The following is a 21040-nucleotide window of genomic DNA, read 5'->3' as shown; positions in this document are numbered from 1 at the left end:
CACTGAAATAGTGGGGTTTGTTTTAGATGATAACACAATCATAATTTACTAAAAGTATCCTGGAGGAGGGCATGGCAACCCACTCCAGTATTCTCGCCTGGAGAATCCCCATGATCAGAGGAACCTGGCAGGCTGCAGCCCATGGGGTCACAAAGAGTCACACACTGAAGTGACTAGGCACAACTCAAAGTATAAATTAATAATGCTGAAGAAAATGATGTCAGCTTCTAACAGAGAAATTGACATTTAATGGAATACCCCCAAAAGGGGAATAACTTAAGGGCAGAGAGCCTTGAATTTAAAACCTTCAGTCTATCCAGACTGCAATAGGTTAGAAAATTCCATAAAGATCTTAAAACAGAAAACAAATGAGGATTGTTGAATCTAGCCACTTCTCCATTCGAGGAGATGGAACAATCCTAGAGAGTAGAAGGGACTTGTCTCAGATCTGTTAGTGATATAAGTCTCCGGACTCCAAGATAAATGCATTACTCCACAGATCTTTCAATTTATAAAATGCAGTCTGAGTATCTACTACCACCTTCTTCTGAAAGCCTTCTGTGCCTTTGCCCCTTAGAGTTAGTGCCCAAACTTGTGTGTCCAATGGCCCCAATCAGCCTCTATCATCATCCTTTATCATACTGTATAAGGACTGATTTGTCCACCTCTCCTAGTCTGCTGTCTGGCTTCCCTGATAGCTCAGTTGGTAAAGAATCTGCCTGCAATGCAGGAGACCCCGGTTCCATTCCTGGGGTGGGACGATCCTCTGGAGAAGGGATAGGCTACCCACTCCAGTATTCTTGGGCTTCCTTGGTGGCTCAGCTAGTAAAGAATCTGCTGCAATGTGCAAGACCTGAGTTTGATCCCTGAGTTCGGAAGATCCCTGGAGAAGGGAAAGGCTACCCACTCCAGTATTCTGGCCTGGAGAATTCCATGGACTGTATAGTCCATGGGGTTGCAAAGAATCAGACACGACTGAGTGACTTTCACTTTCCTAGTCTGCCATCCAGTTCATCTCTAGTGAATAGAAGCTGAATAAACTGAATTATGCCTTTATCCTCCTACTCCTCTAAAACTTTCTTGTTAGAGTTACCAGTAAAAACAAGTTGCCAGATCCAAACATTACATCTTTGTCTGCATCTCATTATACCTCTTGGCAGTATTTGCAACAACTGACCTCTCCTTGCTTTTACCAGCTTCTGTAACACCCATTCCCTTGCTTTCTTTCCTCAATGGCTGCCCATTTTGCTGGCTCCTTCTGCTCTATCGATGTGCCTAGAACAACCTCTGGCACATAGAAGAAACTCAATAAATATTTACTAAATGAGTAAATGAAATGTTGAATGAAAAATCGCATATTGAGAAGATCAAAGGGATAAGAGGAGTGGTCCCTGAAGAATTAGGTGGAGTAGGTGGAAGGAAAGAACCCAGGAGGGAGCCCGTGGGCTGTCCATCCTTAGAATGGATCAAAACTTAGAAAATAAGTTTTTAGGAAGGAGAGAGAATTGAAAAGGGAATCAACTTCACTGATTCATACCTAGTGCTGTGTTCTTGAAACTCGTATGATATTAACATGCCCTTCTCCAATATTACCTAAAAGCATACCTCACACTTAGGGGAGATTTGGAGATAACAAATGTCTTTGTTTTTGTCTTTCAGCCAAGACTGAAACAGGATATTATAGCAAAGACATTGCAAAAAGAAAATTTCATAAAAACTCTAGGAAAAATAAACTTTTTTTAAGAAATCTATTCACAGTATATTACTTAGTTCTATAACAGCAGTTACACAGTCTTAATAATGTAGATACTTGATTCATTTATCTAATGATAGTGCTATAACAACATTGGGAGAGAGGTGCCCAAGAGTGGTGTAATAAAGTTAGATTTTCACCTACCATAGCAAGACTAAAACAGGTGACGTCAGAATTTGATTTTTTAAAAAGCAGCATTAACATATCACTTAGCATATGGAGGTAATGACTAGAAAGAAGAGCTAAGTTAAAAATATTTCCCCTTGTGACTGCCCTCATGGTCCAGCAGTTAAGACTTCGCCTTCCAAAGCAGGGGGTACAGGTTCCATCCCTGGTTGGGGAGCTAAGATCCCACATGCCTCATGGCCAACAAAACCAACATAAGCAATATTGTAACAAATTCAATAAAAGACTTTAAAAATTTTGTTGCTATTCAGTGGCTAAGTCCTCTCTGACTTTTTGTGACCCCATGGACGGCAGCACACCAGGCTTCCCTGTCCTTCACTATCTCCCAGATTTTGCTCAAATTCATGTTCATTGAGTTGGTGATGCCATCCAACCATCTCATCCTCTGTCGCCCCCTTCTCCTCCTTCCCTCAATCTTTCCCAGCATCAAGGTTTCTTCCAATGAGTCGGTTCTTTGCATCACGTGGACAAAGTATTGGAGCTTAGCATCACTGATGTCCTTTTGATGAATATTCAGGGTGATTTCCTTTAGGATTGACTGGTTTGATCTCCTTGCACTCCAAGGACTCTCAAGAGTCCTCTCCAGCACCACAATTTGAAAGCATCAATTCTTTGGTGCTCAACCTTCTTTATGGTCCAACTTTCACATCCATATATAACCACTGAAAATGGTCCACACCAAAAAAATAAAAAAATCTTAAAAAAAAAAAATGAGAAGAACTACTGAACATACGAATGCAGGACAGTAGGTCTTGGGACTATTGTTTTTATGGTAAAACTTTCAGGAAATCTAAAAAATGTCTTTAAAGATATCTAGTTGATACCCTTCTAAATAGGTGAAAAATTCTGATAAGGGAAATAGTTGAGCCCTAGCCTCACTCAGCTGAAGGTGCTGATGAATGGACATCAGCAGACATTTCTCAGAGACATCCCAACATATATGCTCCGGAGTGAAAGTTATGGTACATTGGAGAACCTGAAATAACTCAAGTTGTTCTCTCTGGTGGCCCTAGCCAGCCTGCTGAAGATCAGCTCTGCTCCAATTGACCTGTCTGCTAGCTGCCAGCTGATTTTACTCCTCACCAAACAAGTAAATTAATTAAAACATACATATTTATATTTTATATGTATTTGTAAAATAAGACTCACTGATTCCAGAGAGTCTGGAGTATTCTTTCCCTTTTATCTGTCAGTCAACTCTTTACTATGAATACTTTCGCTGGTGCTTTGACTGTAGCCCTACGCTGGGACTCTTCACTGAAGCTACCTTGATCTGGTCATGTATCTTCTTTAGCTCTCCATTGCCTGCTCTCTTAATGTTTGTTTTATTCCAGCAGTCCACTACTAGGGGTCTTCTCACACTCTTAGGGGTACTCTTGGGAGCAACTTAAAGTGGCAGCAGGCTGACTTTTTCTCCCAGGTGAGTTATATCTGATTTATGGGATAAATAAATCCTTTCCCAAACTCTGGGAGGGCAGGTTGATCCTGTTTCAGCCACAGGGTGCTTTGGCTTCATTAGGTATGAGGTTTTCTGTGTCCTCAAACCAATTTCAAAGGAGACACCTTCCTAGGGTTGGGGTGATGAAGGAAGTAACCCACTTGGGGGTACATAGTTACTCCTCAATTCTTGCCAAGTCTCCCCACAAATCCTAGCCTTCTCCACACTCTTCTTCATTTCATATCTTGAATGTGGATGAAGGATCCAAGATAATAACTGATACTCAACTATTTCCTTTGTATATTTTATTTGTCTGTACATTCATCTATTTGCCTCACTTTGGATTGCAACATTCATTGTATCTAGGTACTTGGTACAAATTTTAACATCATGAATCCCTGTCCTGAACCCAAGCCCTCTTTTCTGGGACCCTGACCTGTTTAGTCCTGGCTAATTCTCTCCCACTCATACTCCTTTTCTACTGGAACCTTGTTTCAAACTACACAGAGAAACAGCATTCTTATCTGCCAAGAAACATTACTCCCTCTTGGGTCATGCTCCCCTCCTTGGGTTCCACCCCTTGACGTGATTGTCTGTTTTACCCCTTTGGAAATTATAATTTGAGCTCCGGTCATACCTCATTTCTACCAGAGTTCTTATCCCCATATCCATCCTGACAGTCTCACAGTGAGATTGGTTCTGCCAACTCAGTTGCAGGTACACTGCTCAACTCTCCCTGCCTCACTGACCTACACTGCTTAAGTCTCATCATTTGTGGTGTCTGAGCCAGAAGAGGACTTGAAACCCTCATGTAGTAGATCTAGACAGATCTACTCCTTATAGGTCTTGCCTTTGTTTTCCCCAGGAATAATTAGGACTAATTAGGAATGAAAAAAGTTTACTTCGAAATCCATGGGACTTAGCCATCTTCCTAATGGTATCCAAGTCCAAGGTGTTGAGCCGGATATCCACTGCGAAGTGATGAAAGGGGACGAAGTCTCCACTTCGGCAGGGCTCACACCTGTGGGCGTTTTCTTCCAGAAAGCAGGCGCATTTCAAGTGCATCGCTTTCTTCTGGTCCTTCAGCCACAGCTCATAGGCTGTTTTCTGCATCACTGGGCTGCAGAATCGAATGATGTGGCACTGAATCACCTCACTTTCCAGCTCACGGAGCTGTTCCTCCTCACCATGGTCTAGAGAAGACAGAGACACCATGGAAAATAAGTCAGCCTCTGCTACAAAACACAGATCCATTCCTTTATCAAAATGTGCCTTAAACTGAAGGAACTATGATTCATTTCCAGGCTCTACTCACCCATTCCTTCAATGAGCGGCTTCAGAGAAAGGGATCGATAATTCACCTCAAATGAAGCTGCGTTCTTTTCTAGGGCCATTCGGAGCTCCTTGCCATTCTGGAAACAATCAAAGATGTTGGATTCCACAAGGGTTGCCAGGGCATTGATCATCATTTTCATGTCCCAACAAGGGAGAATCTCAAACAACAGCTCTGTAGTGAAAGTTAGGCCAATGATGGCAGCACATCTCACCAACATCTGATGGGACAGGCTCATGCTATCCAGCTGGACCAGAGAGATTTCTGCAGGTAGAAAGCCACACAAATTGGGAATTAGTCATCTGTCTTTATCAAATGCATTCTAGAGATGGAAAACTGTCCAGCTCTACAGTTCCTGTTCATAAAACTATACCCAGTTGAGCTAAGCCAAAAGAAGTATTTGCTTAGTACCTACTTAGCAGATAGCACTCAGGAGTACAAAAGATGGAGATGCTATGACCTAAAAATATGCATGTCCCATTGGCCACAGCAATAAGATCAATTTCAAGGTGTTCTGATTTGGTGTTAAAATGTGACAGGGGTGTGTGAGGAGAGGAGAGGTCATGGGAGGCCACAGTGGTCAGAAGGGGCAGGACCCAGGAATTCCCTGTCAGTCCAGTAGTTAGGTCTCCAGGCTTTCACTGCCAAAAGCCTGGGTTCAAGCCCTGGTTGGGGAATTAAGATTCTACAAACTGCACAGTGCAGCCAAGAAAATAAAAAGGAGCAGGGCGTGACTTCCATGTTCTGTGTTGACTTCTCCAGTGGGTTAGTCTCTATCTTTTTCACTAGCTACCCTATCTTCTTCACTAGCTACCCTATCTACTTCGCTAGCTACCCTGGAACTTCCTGGCAATAAAATTTCTCTTATCTGCTCCAGCATTCATTTATTCTTGTGACAGTTCAGTTCAGTCGCTCTGTCCAACTCTTTGCGGCCCCATGAATTGCAGCACACCAGGCCTCCCTGTCCATCACCAACTCCGGGAGTTCACTCAGACTCACGTCCATCGAGTCAGTGATGCCATCCAGCCATCTCATCCTCTGTCGTCCTATTCTCCTCCTGCCCCCAATCCCTCCCAGCATGAGTCTTTTCCAATGAGTCAACTCTTCGCATGAGGTGGCCAAAGTACTGGAGTTTCAGCTTCAGCATCATTCCTTCCAAAGAAATCCCAGGGCTGATCTCCTTCAGAATGGACTGGTTGGATCTCCTTGCAGTCCAAGGGACTCTCAAGAGTCTTCTCCAACACCACAGTTTAAAAGCATCAATTCTTCGGCACTCAGCTTTCTTCAGTCCAACTCTCACATCCATATATGACCACAGGAAAAACCATAGCCTTGACTAGACAGACCTTTGGTGGCAAAGTAATGTCTCTGCTTTTCAATATGCTGTCTAGGTTGGTCATAATTTTTCTTCCAAGGAGTAAGCGTCTTTTAATTTCATGGCTGCAGTCACCATCTGCAGTGATTTTGGAGCCCCCAAAAATAAAGTCTGACACTGTTTCCACTGTTCTCCCATCTATTTCCCATGAAGTGATGGGACCAGATGCCATGATCTTCATTTTCTGAATGTTGAGTTTTAAGCCAACTTTTTTACTCTCCTCTTTCACCTTCATCAAGAGGCTTTTGATTTCCTCTTCACTTTCCGCCATAAGAGTGGTGTCATCTGCATATCTGAGGTTATTGATATTTCTCCCGGCAATCTTGATTCCAGCTTGTGCTTCTTCCAGCCCAGCATTTCTCATGATGTACTCTGCATATAAGTTAAATAAGCAGAGTGACAATATACAGCCTTGACGTACTCCTTTCCGTATTTGGAACCAGTCTGTTGTTCCATGCCCAGTTCTAACTGTTGCTTCCTGACCTGCATACAAATTTCTCAAGAGGCAGGTCAGGTGGTCTGGTATTCCCATCTCTTTCAGAATTTTCCACAGTTTATTGTGATCCACACAGTCAAAGGCCTTGGCATAGTCAATAAAGCAGAAATAGATGTTTTTCTGGAACTCTCTTGCTTTTTCCATGATCCAGCGGATGTTGGCAATTTGATCTCTGGTTCCTCTGCCTTTTCTAAAACCAGCTTGAACATCTGGAAGTTCATGGGTCATGTATTGCTGAAGCCTGGCTTGGAGAATTTTGAGCATTTCTTTACTAGCGTGTGAGATGAGTGCAATTGTGCAGTAGTTTGAGCATTCTTTGGCATTGCCTTTCTTTGGGATTGGAATGAAAACTGACCTTTCCCAGTTTTCATTCTTGTGACAACTCATTATTATTTCTATGATCAAGACCAAGTGGCAGAGAGCTCCTAGCTCCAATTCCATCTAAGCTTGAGTATCAAAGCTCACATAACTTCCTGGACTCTTGACCAGTATATCCGTCTATTGCATCACCCACATCAGGACAAAATATGAACTCTTCAACCTGTCCACAGAACATTGTAGAAACCAAGCTAGTCCAGATGTAAGCAGGGATAGCAGATGTAAGCTTTTATATGAAGAATGAATAAACAACAAGGTCCTACTGTATAGCACACAGAACTATATTTAATATCCTATAATAAACCATAATAGAAAAAAGAACATGGAAATTCCCTGGAGGTATACTTGTAAGGTTTCTGGGTTTTCACTGACATGGCCTGGGTTCAATCCCTGGTTGAGGAACTAAGATCCTGCAAGCCACATAGTACAGTTAAAAAAAAAAAGTATATAATTTTGTGTATATATATGTATATAAATATACATATATATATATATATACTTCATATATAAATATATATATATAACAAAAATCACTTTGTTGTACAGTAGAAATTAATACACATTGTATGTAAATCAACTTCTTCAATAAAAAAATACTGGTTAAAAGAAACCAAACTAGTCTACCTTGCTACTTTATTAGACATAGTGAATGAAACACAAACAATGCTGTTTTGAAGACTGAGAACTTGAAATCTCATCCTTCTACTAAACATTTGAACATTCCATAGAAGGCATGGACTTGAGCTGAATGCATACTAGAACAGTGCTTGAAATTAGTTTCTCTTGAAATGAATAATAGTACCTTCTTGATATAAATTCCCTTGTTTGTCATTTCAGAAGTAGATAGCTGAGAAAAAGTATCAGTGTTAGATTTTCTCTCATTATTTGATTTCTGCTTAATTGCAAATGTACTATACATCATTCTTTTATGCAGTTGAATAAAACCTTGTTCAAATCAGACTCCAGAATATGCACAGGAGGAAGGTGGCTTCTATTTAGAAAAGGAAAAGCAAGCCTACCATGGAGCCTTCCCATTGCCTAGGTAACATGAAACAGATAAAGCCAGTCTTCTATCTTCCTTTTGAAAGGTTGTTGCTGAGCTGTGCAAGATGCCGGGATTCTTGGCCTCCGGAGGAGAAGAATTCAATCCATGGCCAGTGATGAGCCTTGATCACTCAGAGCTTTTGTGTAATAAAGTTTCATTAAATTATAAAAGAGGTAGAGAAAGCTTCTGACATAGACATCAGAAGCGGGCAGAAAGAGTGCCTCTCCTGCTAGTCTTTAGCCAGATGTTATATAGCTACTGTGTGTGTCTGTTAGTTGCTCAGTCGTGTCCAACTCTTTGTGACCCCACAAACTGTAGCCTGCCGGGCTTCTCTGTCCATGGAAGTCTTCAGGCAAGAATACTGGATTGGATTGCCATTTCCTTCTCCAGGGGATCTTCCCGACCCAGGGATTGAACCCAGGTCTCCTGCATTGCAGAGCAGACACTTTAACCTCTGAGCCACCAGGGAAGCCCCTTATTAACATAGCTTAAGAGAATATTTGCATGAGTAAAACATACTGGTTTGTCAAGTCAGTTTTGAGTCTTAGGCAGAACCAACTTGAAGACAGTTTAGGATAAATACATAGTTCATTAACATAGCTTAAGAAAAACATTTCCATAAGAAAAATGCCTTGGTTAGCTCAAGGTTGGAGAAAAGTTAAGTTCAGGTAGAACCAGGTGTTGTCATGGTGACACAGAATTTTAAAAGAAACCTCTTTTTAAATTTGTACAGAGAAGGGGAAAATATCTAACACTTGTAGTTTGTTTCCTCCTGCCACTTAAGAGAGAGAGAAACAATGTCCAATGCTTGCAGCCTATTTCCTCCGTTTGGAGACCCCAGCCTTCCTGTCTGTTACCCTCTCACTTTCTCCTTTGTTGAAGCATTCTAAAGAAAGCAAGAGGAAAATCTGGGTCCTGGGAAATGAACACCAGGTCACATTTTCTTTACCTTTTAATGATGCTGGTGGTGACAAGTTTTTCAATCTGACACCACTAGCGAGGTTACAGACTTCTTCATTTTCCTCCTCAAGACTGAAAGTAAATGTTTTTAAGTCCTCTGTTGGCTTAGCAAAGTTCTCTATAGAGAGGTATAAGGGAAGAAAAGTTGAGAGTCATTGTCCTATTATTATCTGGGTTTTCCAATAAACTTAGAGTTGGGTCTCACATGAGAATGAGCAGGCAGAGATGTGTGTCAGCCCCTAAAGTATTCTGGAATACTGTTTTAAGTAAAGCTGACATATGAAAATCAAAATTTACTCAAAACATGTTTTTCTTTCCCTCCCCTGCCCAAGAAAAAAAGGATTGGTAATAACAACTGAATGTCTTCCATAATACATGCAGTTTTACAAAAATTTGATTCAAAGATTAACAGGGTGTATCTTACAGTTTATACTTACTATATGTGCATGCATGCTAAATCACTTCTGTCACGTCTGACTCATTGCAACTGTATAGACCATAGCCCACTAGGCTCCTCTATCCCTGAAGATTCTCCAGGCAAGCATTGCTGTGCCCTCCTCCAGGGGATCTTCATGACCCAGGGATCGAACTGATGTCTCATGTCTCTTGCATTGGAAGGCAGGTTCTTGACCACTAGCACCACCTGGGAAACCCATACTTACTGTATACGATACACTTATATGTATACTTACAGTATATACTTGTGTGCACACTGAAATACCCACAATCAGAGGCAAGCGCATTCTGTAGAAGACTGTACTCTACTTAAGAATAGTTATTGTCAGAAAGAGATATTAGGGACTTCCTCGGTGGTGCAGTAGTTAAGAATCCACCTACCAATGCAGGGAACATGGGTTTGATCTCTGGCCTGGGAACTAAGATACCACATACTTTGGAGCAACTAAGTCCACTTGCCAGACTACTGAGCCTCTTCTCTAGAGTCTGAATGCTGCAACAAGAAAAGCCACTGCAACGAGAAACCCACAAACCACAACTGAGCAGCCCCACTTGCCACAAGAGAAAGCCTGCACAAAGCAAGAAAGACTGAGTGCAGCCAAAAATAAATTTAAAAAAATTTTTAAGAACTCATTTTTTAATAAAAGAAAGATATTAAAAATGAAGTTTGAATATAAACTTGCATGGTAATTTTTTCTCCTGGTACTCCAAAATGTGTTACTTATTTGTCCCTCCAGTCATTCATTAACACTTGAGTTGCAATGTCATGGTCTGGGCACAGGTTGGAAAAGAATTTCCAGACATGAGACAGAATGAAAGGGAAATAAAGTTTATTAGAGTGGGAGAAGCTGTTAGAACAGCAGGCCAGCTCAAAGGAGAACTGATGCTGAATAGGGGTCCTTAGTCCACTTTTATACCCAGGGTACAAGGAGTGGGATAGGGGTCCTGCAGGTCATTTGCTGATTGGATGAAGCACATAAACTGCGTGGGGGTGGGAACAGTAAGCCAAATATCTTCTCCCTGTGGGGTAGGACGGAGAAGGCAATGGCACCCCACTCCAGTACTCTTGCCTGGAAAATCCCATGGGTGGAGGAGCCTGGTAGGCTGCAGTCCATGGGGTCGTGAAGAGTCTGACATGACTGAGCAACTTCACTTTCACTTTTCACTTTCATGCATTGGAGAAGGAAATGGCAACCCACTCCAGTATTCTTGCTTGGAGAATCCCAGGGACGGAGGAGCCTAGTGGGCTGCTGTCTATGGGGTTGCACAGAGTTGGACACGACTGAAGCGACTTAGCAGCAGCAGCATAGGGTAGGAGAGGAGACAGGTTAGGAAGACCTGAAATCTGTTAATAGTTACAACATAGGGGAGGGAAGGATGATAAGGGTATGGTTTTTCCATTCCTGCATTCCAAGACCCTCCTTGGTTTTATCTACTCTTTCGTCCTTGGGTCACCACATACAAGACACTGAGATAGGCAATGTGGAAATATGAGGGTGACCATAATTAAGTTCCTGAACTCCTGGAAAGAAAAGGTATATACACAGAGAGTCAAATAACCAGATAGTAAGCAAGTGCCACATGAGTAGGCACAGATGTTAAGTGTTGGAGAGTTCATAACACAGTATAGACTTTCTATACATCAGAACCTGTGAAGGCTATAAATGTGGCTAATGCATGCTTCCAGTCCTCAAGGATCTTAAAATTTATGGAAACTGATATTTAGGGAACTAATCATAATACAGGAAAAGTGACTTAAAGAGCTAAAGAGCAAAGAGGAATAGAGAATAAAGGACAATTAATTCAGTCAGTAGATTCAGGAAGGCTTCATAGAGGGAGAAATATTTTGGTTGAACCTTAAAGAATGAAGGGATATTCTAAGTAGAAAATAGAAGGGTGATCAACGCAAAAGCACAGAAGCCACGAGCACTTTGCAATTTAGGGAAATGTAAAGAGGCCAGTGTGACTAAACCACAGTGGGTGAAGTGCTGGAGTGCTACTTACTGTAGGAGATGTATGTACTTAGAAAGTTTGAGAGCAGAGTATGCAGTGCATTCAATACCCCACTATGAAGTTTGGACTTCATTCCATAGACAGTGGAGAAATATCCCAAGTTGGATGGTAGTGATCCAACCATTTTTATGAAGATAACACTGGAAGCAGTGAGGACAGGCAAGAGACTAGGAAGGTGTGTATGACCTTCCTAGTCAATGGAATGTGACCATGGAATTCCAGTGGAATTCCAACTATGACAATGGAATATCAGGAAGTAAAGATGGGTAGGATTATGCAAGTGATAATGCAAAGAATACTAATGATATTGAGAAAAAGAGACCTAGGCAAGATAGTGATGGAGGTGAGAGAAACATGAGTGTTGCCAATAATCAAGCTGGGAAATACAAGAGGAGATGCAGTATGGGAGGGAGGTAATGGGTTACATTTTATATTTGTTGAGTTTGGTGGGATGTATAGGACAATGGGCAATTGGAAATATGGGTCTGGAATTAAGAGTGAAATTAAGGTTGGATATTATGTACACAAACACACACATAGTCACTCACATGTGCACTTCACACATAGAAGGTTGGAAAACAAATGAAAAACTGAAAACAAGTGGAGAGAGAGTACTGAGTTAGCAAAGAGAAAGGTTGAGGATGGAATGTGAAGAATGCCCTCCTCAGAACATAGACCCGGGCAGGAGCCAAGCTGAGGACTGGTCAGCAAGGCAAGTGGGGCAAAGGAAGAGTTCAGGATGGGGGCAGCAAATGAAGGGTAGCATACCAGAAAAGGGACCAGGTGTGTGCCTGTGTCGTGGGGGTAGGAGAACAGGGATTAAGAATGTGACTTGACAGGGAGTCCCCTGGCAAGTCTAGTGGTTAGGATTCAGCACTTCCACTACTGTAGCTCGGGTTCAACTCCTGGTCAGGGAATTGAGATCCTACAAGCCATACAACCAAAAATATATAAAGAACACGACTTGATCCATGGTCTTCTACGCTTTTTAATGTCCCTTTCCAGGACCTAGCACTGTGATGACCATTCTTTTATCACTCTAGGTATAAGACCTTTAGGTACAGGCCATCCTAGGACTGGAGATTCAGGAGTATATAAGACTTCCTGCCCTCAGGGAGCTGACATTCTCACAGTGGAAGACAAATAATAACCAACAGATAAATAAATTAAGAGGATAACCTCATAATGTGACTCAGTTTTGTGAAAGAAAGAAACATGGTGATAGAGACGAATGAAAAAGCGCAGAGTAGGGAAGGTCTTCCTTAAGCAAGGCATGGTCAGAGAAAGTGACTGTGAGGAGATAATACCTGAGATAAGGGCAAGAGGAAGTAGGTATGCAAAACACCAAGGAGAGCTCAGGGTGTTAGAAGAGCAGAAATGTGGCTGGAGCGTATTTCAGAATGTTGGTGAGACCACAGAGGGCGTGGAAGGCAGCTCCCACAGGGATCTCCAGTCCAAGGTAGGGAGCTTGGATTTCATTGTAAACTCAGTAGGAAACCAATAAAAGTTGTTTGGTTTTAAAAAAATTTGTTTATTTGTTAAGTTTCAAATTTATCAAAAGTTGTAAGAATAACACTATTAATCTTTATTCAAATTCATCTATTGTTAACATTTTACCCCATTTGCTATACCCTTTGTTCTCTATGTACATATTTTTCAGAAGCATTTCATTTGAGTATTGAGTTGCATAAATCATGCCCTTTTACTCCCAAATACTTTACTCTGAATTCCCCAAGAATAACAATTCTCTTACGTAAGTAGAATATACTTATCATCTTTTACTGTCCATCTTCCAGTCTTGTCAGCTGACTCAATAATGTTCTTTAGCATTCTTTTTTTTGTATACAGCCCAGGTGTCCTCCAACAGGGGAGTGCTAAACAACCTACGGTATGTCCATACCACGGAACACTACTCACAACCACTGAGGCCAAACTACCGATACTCACAACAACCCAGATAACCCAGAGAGTCATGCTGAGTGAAAAACAATCTCAAAAGATTACAATACTCTATTATTCGATCTATAAAAATTCCCTAAAGTCACAAAATTATAGATATGAAGAACTGATTAGTGATTACCAGAGAAGAAAGTATGGGTGGGAGAGAAGTGGGGTGGCTGTAACGGCAACATGAGGGATCCTCGTGGTGATGAAAATATTATGTATCTTGATTGTATCAATATTAATATCCTGGTTGTGATATTATATTATAGAGTTTTGCTTATGTTACTATGGGGGAAAACCAGGTAAAGGGTATATATTAATAGAATCTCTCCATATTATTGTTTTAGCCAAAAAGTTCATTTGAGTTTTCCCATAACACCTTATGGAAAAATCCAAATGAACTTTTTGGCCAACCCAATACTTCTTACAACTGTATGTAAATTTATGATCACCTCAAAAAGTTTAATTAAAGAAACTCAATGAGGCAGCAAAGTTTTATTGTATTCACTCACTTTGTTTATATTCAAAGAGATCCCCAGAATGCCTACTGTGGTGTAAGACACAGGAAAGGTGCTCAGTAGACCTTTGTTGAGTGAATAAATGAGAAAAGATTTGAGTTCCTTTATTCTACATCATAGAGCAGGTAGCTGGCAATAAAGGTTGTGACTAATCCCTAAATATCATCTATTAAATGTCATATGGAGAACTGGAATCTGGACTCCTAACTTCAAAGCTAAAATTTTCTTTTGATTGCACTGTTCTAACTCTTTTTTCATAGCATAGATGCTCTCTCTTAAACCTTTGTGTCCAAATATAGTTTCTTCCTTTCTTCTAAATATAGTTCCCTCCTTTCTTTTTTGCTAGCATATTATTTTTTCTCCTTATCACTGCCACCTTCTTCCTTTTTCTAAATATAGTTCCTTCCTTTCTTTTTTGCTAGCATATTATTTTTTCTCCTTATCACTGCCACCTCCCTGAATAACTAGCCTACCCACCCCAGACATTTTCCTATCATTCACATTAATCCTAATCGTCTACATCCCAGCTTGCATCTGTACCCCTTTCCCCAACCCCCACCCTTTCCCTTCAACAAAACCATTTTCTTAAAAATAGCCACCTGGCCTCTTTGTGCCATTATCTAAAGTTCATCCTTCTGCATGTCTCAGTGCCATGAGGACCTCGTTGACAATTCACTTTGAGATAATCATTTTACCTCTGGAAAACAAGTTATTCTTTTCCCTGGTAACATCCACATCCCTCACCAGTTCTGATTCTGGGCTTTAAGATTCTGCATTCCTTCATCTCGATTACAGGTCTACATTCTTCCTCTCAGTTCAGTGAGTCCCAGGCAATGTTAAGTTCTCTCACAGTCGGGATATCAAGTCCAGCATTCACTGCCTCCTCAAACCCTTTTAGGAAGAAGCCTATGGAAAAGCCTACTCTTGCCACTCTCTCTTCAGAAGGAGAGTGAGAGAAAGAACCATCGTTATAGGACTTACTGAACAGGTTATTCCAGGTCACATTTGTCTTTTCCTCAGACTCCATTGCCTGGAAAACAAGTACCCTGTGATGGTCTAGGTTTTTAAGCAATTCTTCACAGTAAAACGGAATTCCACAGCTTCCCTCTGCCAGATACCTGTAGTGAAAATGAGGCAACCTATTTATATCAAAGAACTATCTTTTAGGAAGGAAAAATATTTGAGTCTTCTCAATCACTCAAAAATAATCGCATTTCTTTCTCCATTTGTTTTGTTTTCCATTTTTAGGGATTGCCTTTGCTTTTTTTTCTTTCATTTTTGAAAATTACATAAGACATTTAAATCTTTCCAAACTCAAAACTACGTAATAAGGTACACCCTCAGTCTTGCTTCCCTGCCTCACCTTATAAGTAACCATTTAAATTAGTTTCTGGCTTATCTTTTCAAGGTTTCTTTCAAAAACTATAGAAAATGCACATATATATTTCACCCCGTTCCTTAGGTTAAAAAACAGCACTTTGTACATAGAGCACACTAGGCTTCCCCTTGTTTCCCCTCAGTAGTGTATCCTGGTCATCCCTCTGTGTCAGTAGAGCTTTCTTATTTCTCTCTGTAGCTATGCAGGGCTCCACTTTGTGAATGCATCCAACTTCACTCTAACTGTCCTCTTAGAGACGGACATTTGGATTGTTTTCTGTCTTTCACTAGTATAAATAATGCCTCAATAAAAACTGTGTCCATATGTCACTTCATACTTTTGTCAATATATATACAATGTTGTATTATTTTCAGGTATGCAGCAAAGTGATTATATATATATATATACACACACACATACGTATAACTGTGTTATATATATGTTCAGATTCTTTTCCCTTATAGGTTATTACAAAATTTTGAGTATAGTTCCCTGGAAATATATCTTTGAGACGCAGTCCTAGAATTAGGAAGGATAGATCAAAAGGTAATACATATATATAATAAATATATACATATTAAATAAATACAGAGATAAAGAGGGAGAGACAGGGAGTCAAAGGGAGAGAACACGGCAAATTTATGCCTGGTGTCTGAGACATTGCTTTTCCAGAAGCAAGATAACCTCATTATAAAGAACAGATGCCATGGTGAGTTGTAAACAGACAGCTAAGGAAGGGGCATTTCTATGTTGTTAAGGGGACTGCTGACAAGACCCAGTACAGGAGTCACTGAGAAGATATCAAGATCTACCACGACAAAGAACACCAGTACCAGACCATGTTATTACTGGGGACTAAGACCTGGCTCAGTTGTGGGTTGTGGTCTTTAATGTTCACCGATTTGCCTTTCGTGTCACTTGCCCATGACTGTGACGTTAGTCACTGTAGGTTAGAGTTGAGTGTACCTATACCCAGCTTGATGAAAGGGAAGCAAAACTCATGCCTCTAAGCAAAGCTGAACATGATGTAACAAGGACCATAACAAGACAAGGTGAGCAGCATCCATCCTACCAAGCATGTTCAATGGCCCCTTTGAAAGGCGGGACCAGTGAGAACACTGAAATGGGTGCTTTCAGACACAACCTAAGGAATCTGATGAAGTTTGGACCTGGTGAATAAGTCAAGGCCTTAGGATAAATGGGTTACTCACGTGTCCAGTTCTTTGGGGATGCCCTTGACACTGAGGTCCAGGCAGACTTTGTTGAGGATGTCCTTAGGCTGCACAGGTCCCAGGGTGACATAGGTGGTGTTCCTGTTCTTCATTATGGCACTGGCAGCTGCACAGGGTGTGTTGACAAAGGGAGACAGGGACATGATGATGAAGATGGGAACAGACCGGATAAGCTTTTCCATGAAGGTCCAGGAGGCTGAATCGATAAACTGGCCCTCATCAATGATGAAAATAATCCTTTGCTCTTTCACTGTCTAAACCAGGTGAAGAAATAGAAAGAAAAGTGCTGTAGAACTTCAGGATTTTTTGTTTTTGTTTTGTGTTCTGGCTGCCCCGCCAGACTTGTGGGATCTCAGTTCCCGGACAAGGGACTGAATATGGGCCATAGCAGTGAAAGCACCGAATCCAGTTAGATCACCGGGGAACTCCCATGACTTCAGTTTTTTATACATATGTATGGGTATGCATGTGTTTCCACTGAGTTTTGCAAAGCTAAGTTAAATCTTTTCTTTCCAGTGTCTTTGTGATAATTTAGATTCTGCTAACTTGGAATTTGTGACCATTGGGACTGAACTGGCTGGAAGAAACTCATACTTGGTCAGATCTTTGTGACAAGATAATGTATAGGATAGATGGGTTGTAGTCAAGTTAAATACCCATTACATAAAAATAACTGAGATTTACTTCAAGTCATTCTAATTTATTGAAAAATGAAGGTCTCCTGGAAATACCTATTTGACATTTATTCAGCTAACATCTATTCAACACATCTTTACCAAGCACTCACTGGGCTGGGTGCTGGAGGCAAAGTGCTGAGAGGAATCGATCTGGTCTTTGCCCTGCCAGCAGTGTATGCTGTTCTAGCTTGAATGGCACCCCACTCCAGTACTCTTGCCTGGAAAATCCCATGGACGGAGGAGCCTGGTGGGCTGAAGTCCATGGGGTCACTAGGAGTCGGACACGACTGAGCGACTTCACTTTCACTTTTCACTTTCATGCATTGGAGAAGGAAATGGCAACCCACTCCAGTGTTCTTGCCTGGAGAATCCCAGGGACGGGGGAGCCTGGTGGGCTGCCGTCTATGGGGTTGCACAGAGTCGGACACGACTGAAGCAACTTCGCAGCAGCAGCAGCTTGAGTTATAGCACGTTATACTTAAAAACAGATCAAGTGTCCTTTTTTCGTGTAGACTGCTTTTCCCTAACTAGTCTGAATTATTTATTTGCTCATTAAGCATTTACCGTGCATCCCTTAGAGTCAGGTGCTGTTCTAAGCACTGAGGATACAGTATTAGACAAAACATAGAGCTTACATTGTAGTGTGAGCCCTCGTGTAGTGGGCTCTATATTTCCACAGTGTAAGATATCTAAATGGAGGAAACTTTTCCCATTCTTGCTGCTCCAGACTGCTCTTGGCTTCTCTTGGTTCCCTCTGAGAAGTGATTGTTAAGCCATTCTTTCCCTCTATATGTTTTTATAAACCAAAGCAGTAAAGGGTACTTTCAAATTTCAGAAGACGATCATTCTAAAGTATTACATAGCCTGTTTTCTCACATACACACAGTAAGTCTCCTCTTACAGCCTCATTCTGTCACCAGATTGTACGCTCTTCACTGACTCTGAGAACATTTAATGAATAGAGGTTAGCATCCCATTGTTTTGTTTTGTATTTGACTATCATCTTTAAAACTCCTGTCTTTAAAAATATCATATGGGCAGATAGGAATGTGAGTTTTACTCATAGAATGGTCTTATCAGTGAATTACTTGTGAATTGAGGAGAGTAAAGCAAGAACCAAAACCCCCACATGAATTCAATAGTACATCATTGGCCCCAGCTTCCATAGGTTTAAAATAAGAAGATTGAAGACTCCCTGGGGGTCCAGCAGCTAAGACTCTCTGCTCCCAATGCAAGGGGCCCAGGTTTGATCCTTGGTCAGGGAACTAGATCCCACTTGCCACAACTGTAAGATCCTGCATGCCACAGTGAAGACTGATGATCCTGTGTGCTGCAAGTAAGACTCAGAACAGCCAAATAAATTTTAAAAATTTTTAAATAGATTGAATTGGGTCATATCTAATGTGAATAAAAGCCAACATTTACACTGCACCTACTGTGTTCCCAGCAATGTGTGATGCACTTCCATAAATTAATTCATTTAAAATCTTCATAATGTTTACAGAGGTGGCACTCTTGAATCTATTTACTGAGAAAATTAAGGCACAGAGAAGTTAAGCCACTTGCCCAAGATCACACTGATAGTAAATGATCCAAAGACTGTCATCATAGCACTGAGTCAAAGCACAGCTTTAGTCACAGTTTCCAACTAGATCTGTATCAGAACCACTGAGGAATTTTAAAAACAAACTAAACAGATTCCTAGGCCCAAACCAAGCCTTTTTCAATTTCAGGTAGAACTCATAAATACATATATTTTATCAAGCTTCCTGGATATTTGTGATGCAAACAGTCCTCAAAATCTGACATTTAGAAATTACTGATATGGCCTTATTTGCCTGCAGTGGAAAAGGAGGAATTTCTGTTGTACATTTATTGCCACAAACTTGAATTGTTTATTGTGTGCCAAACATTCTTCTGGTCAATAGTGATACGAAAATGAATAAGAGGCTCCCTCTCCTTAAGAAGTCCACAATGTCCTGAGGGAGAGAGACAGATTGAAGTAGCAAATTGCAATACAGTATGGAAAACATAATAAGAAGTATGTTCACAGTGGGAGTATGTTCACAGAAGCACAGTGGGAGAAGAATTAGTCATGCCTTGTGATCTGGGGGAGTTCTCAACTGAAGAGGTGACACTGAACGATGAGTAGCATTTCTCCAAGGTTAAAAAAAAGTCTTTTAGCTTTTATCTCTTAGTATTGAGAATTGTTTGACTAGTATAAAGCAGAGGTTGGAGCAATTTGCATACACCCTGGCAGTTATATGGAGGATGAATTGCAGTGGAGAGGTATACTGCACAGAGATTAGCTGGAAAGCTATAGTAATAGAAGAGAAAGAGCCTGAACTATAGTGGGGAACACAGGATGGATGGGTTCTAGAGTCGGTCTGAGGTAGACATGTAGGACTTGGCAACTGAGTAGATGCAGAAGATGTGGCAAATAGTGAGGAAGGTAGCAAACATAACTTGAATGATGTGTGAATGAACTTGTTATTAACTAAATCAAAGGTCACGATCAGGATGAGGAAGATAGGGTACTGAAGTAGGGGAGGAAAATGAATTTAGTGTTAGACACTGAACTGAGTATGATTCCCCACATCCAAGTGGAATACACAGAAGGTTCTTCGAAACATGGTTCTGGTGCTTACAAGAGAGCTAGGGAATGGGATATAAAGTTGGTGATCAACCGCATATAATGGACAGTCATGATATTACTCAGAGAGAAACAGTTAACATTGGCTGAGTGGCTTCAGTGAAAAAGATTCTATTCTGTTTTACACATAATCTAGTCATTTAAACCTTATAACCCTGTGAGCTGGGTACTATTATTTCTTCACTTTATAGAAGATAAAGTAAAAGCACGGACAGGTTGAGTCATTTGGTCAAGCTTACCTAGGTAGCAAATAATAGGCTTAAGGGCTCAAGCTCTTGTAGTCTGACTCCAGAGCCTGTATACATTAATGGTTTGATAGATCGCTTCTTACACAGAGGGAGGGAAAAAACAAGGACTGGTTTTAAGATGAGGCCAAACTCCCAGGAGTAATGTTAAAGGACTCCTTTCAAATACAACTAAATTCTGAATAGACTCTCACCTTGGGGTTTCGAAGGATGGAGGAGAATGAAACACTTTGGGTTAAAGCTTTCACATAATTCACAGCTTCTTGTCTTTGGAATCTGAACTCTTGAGACAACCTGGCTTTGCGATAGGATGCCCAGTTTCTCCCCTCCCCTCCATTATTTGACCCATAAACGCTCTTACTTGCTCCAAGATCTTCATAAACAACGCCTCCAACTGCTTTTGCTTTCTCATGGTGCTCATCTTGGAAACCTCCCGTGAAATAGGGAACTAGATAAAAAATTATAAGAATATTGAGTACTGGAAAACAGCAGCGGGAACTACTAGTTTGTGTCTTTGGCAGTTCACTTTACTGTTCTGTGCCTTAAAATCCTCATATGTTAGATAATTCATAACATCTCTTTCAGCTCTAATACTCTATGTCATTGAATCTAATAGATATGAGAAAAAATAGGGCACACTCTTATCTTTGCATTGGCAATCACCTTTGGGAGCAGAGGGATTTTGTGCCCTTGATTAGCTAGTATAGTATACCTAAGATGGGAAGATGAGGGGGAAAAAAAAGAATCAGCAGATGGTTATTTGGATTATCTTGAGTCTGGTACCAATATATCTTAGGAAGGTGGGTGCTCATTCAAGGATTGGGAGCCATTTCCTTACCACCTTGGATGCCCTAGATGAGAAAAGGAAAGGATCATAAAAGCCAAAGAGATGCGGTGTCATTAAGCATGACAGAGGGGTGGCCTCACCTGCCCCTTCACAATTTCTCACGGGAGTCTAAA

The 21040-nt window shown here is 41.0% G+C and overlaps 1 protein-coding gene across 4 annotated transcripts in view; it reads right to left on the bottom strand.

The window, feature by feature from the left end:
• ADCY10 (adenylate cyclase 10) overlaps positions 1–21040 on the bottom strand; it is a 105656-nt gene that overhangs the window by 24103 nt on the left and 60513 nt on the right. For all 4 annotated transcript variants that reach the window (XM_061399400.1, XM_061399399.1, XM_061399401.1 and 1 more), the window contains 6 exons: positions 20442–20528; positions 16485–16759; positions 14877–15013; positions 8954–9082; positions 4693–4974; positions 4280–4570 (listed from right to left, as the gene is read on the bottom strand). In XM_061399400.1, the coding sequence (XP_061255384.1) occupies positions 4280–4570; positions 4693–4974; positions 8954–9082; positions 14877–15013; positions 16485–16759; positions 20442–20528 (1201 nt within the window). The remainder of the gene's footprint in view (positions 1–4279; positions 4571–4692; positions 4975–8953; positions 9083–14876; positions 15014–16484; positions 16760–20441; positions 20529–21040) is intronic.

This window comes from Bos javanicus, chromosome 3 (assembly GCF_032452875.1).
Source record: "Bos javanicus breed banteng chromosome 3, ARS-OSU_banteng_1.0, whole genome shotgun sequence".
NCBI lineage: Eukaryota > Metazoa > Chordata > Mammalia > Artiodactyla > Bovidae > Bos > Bos javanicus.
The sequence above is the reverse complement of the archived record's forward strand: the minus strand, read 5'-3'. Positions and strand labels throughout refer to the sequence as shown.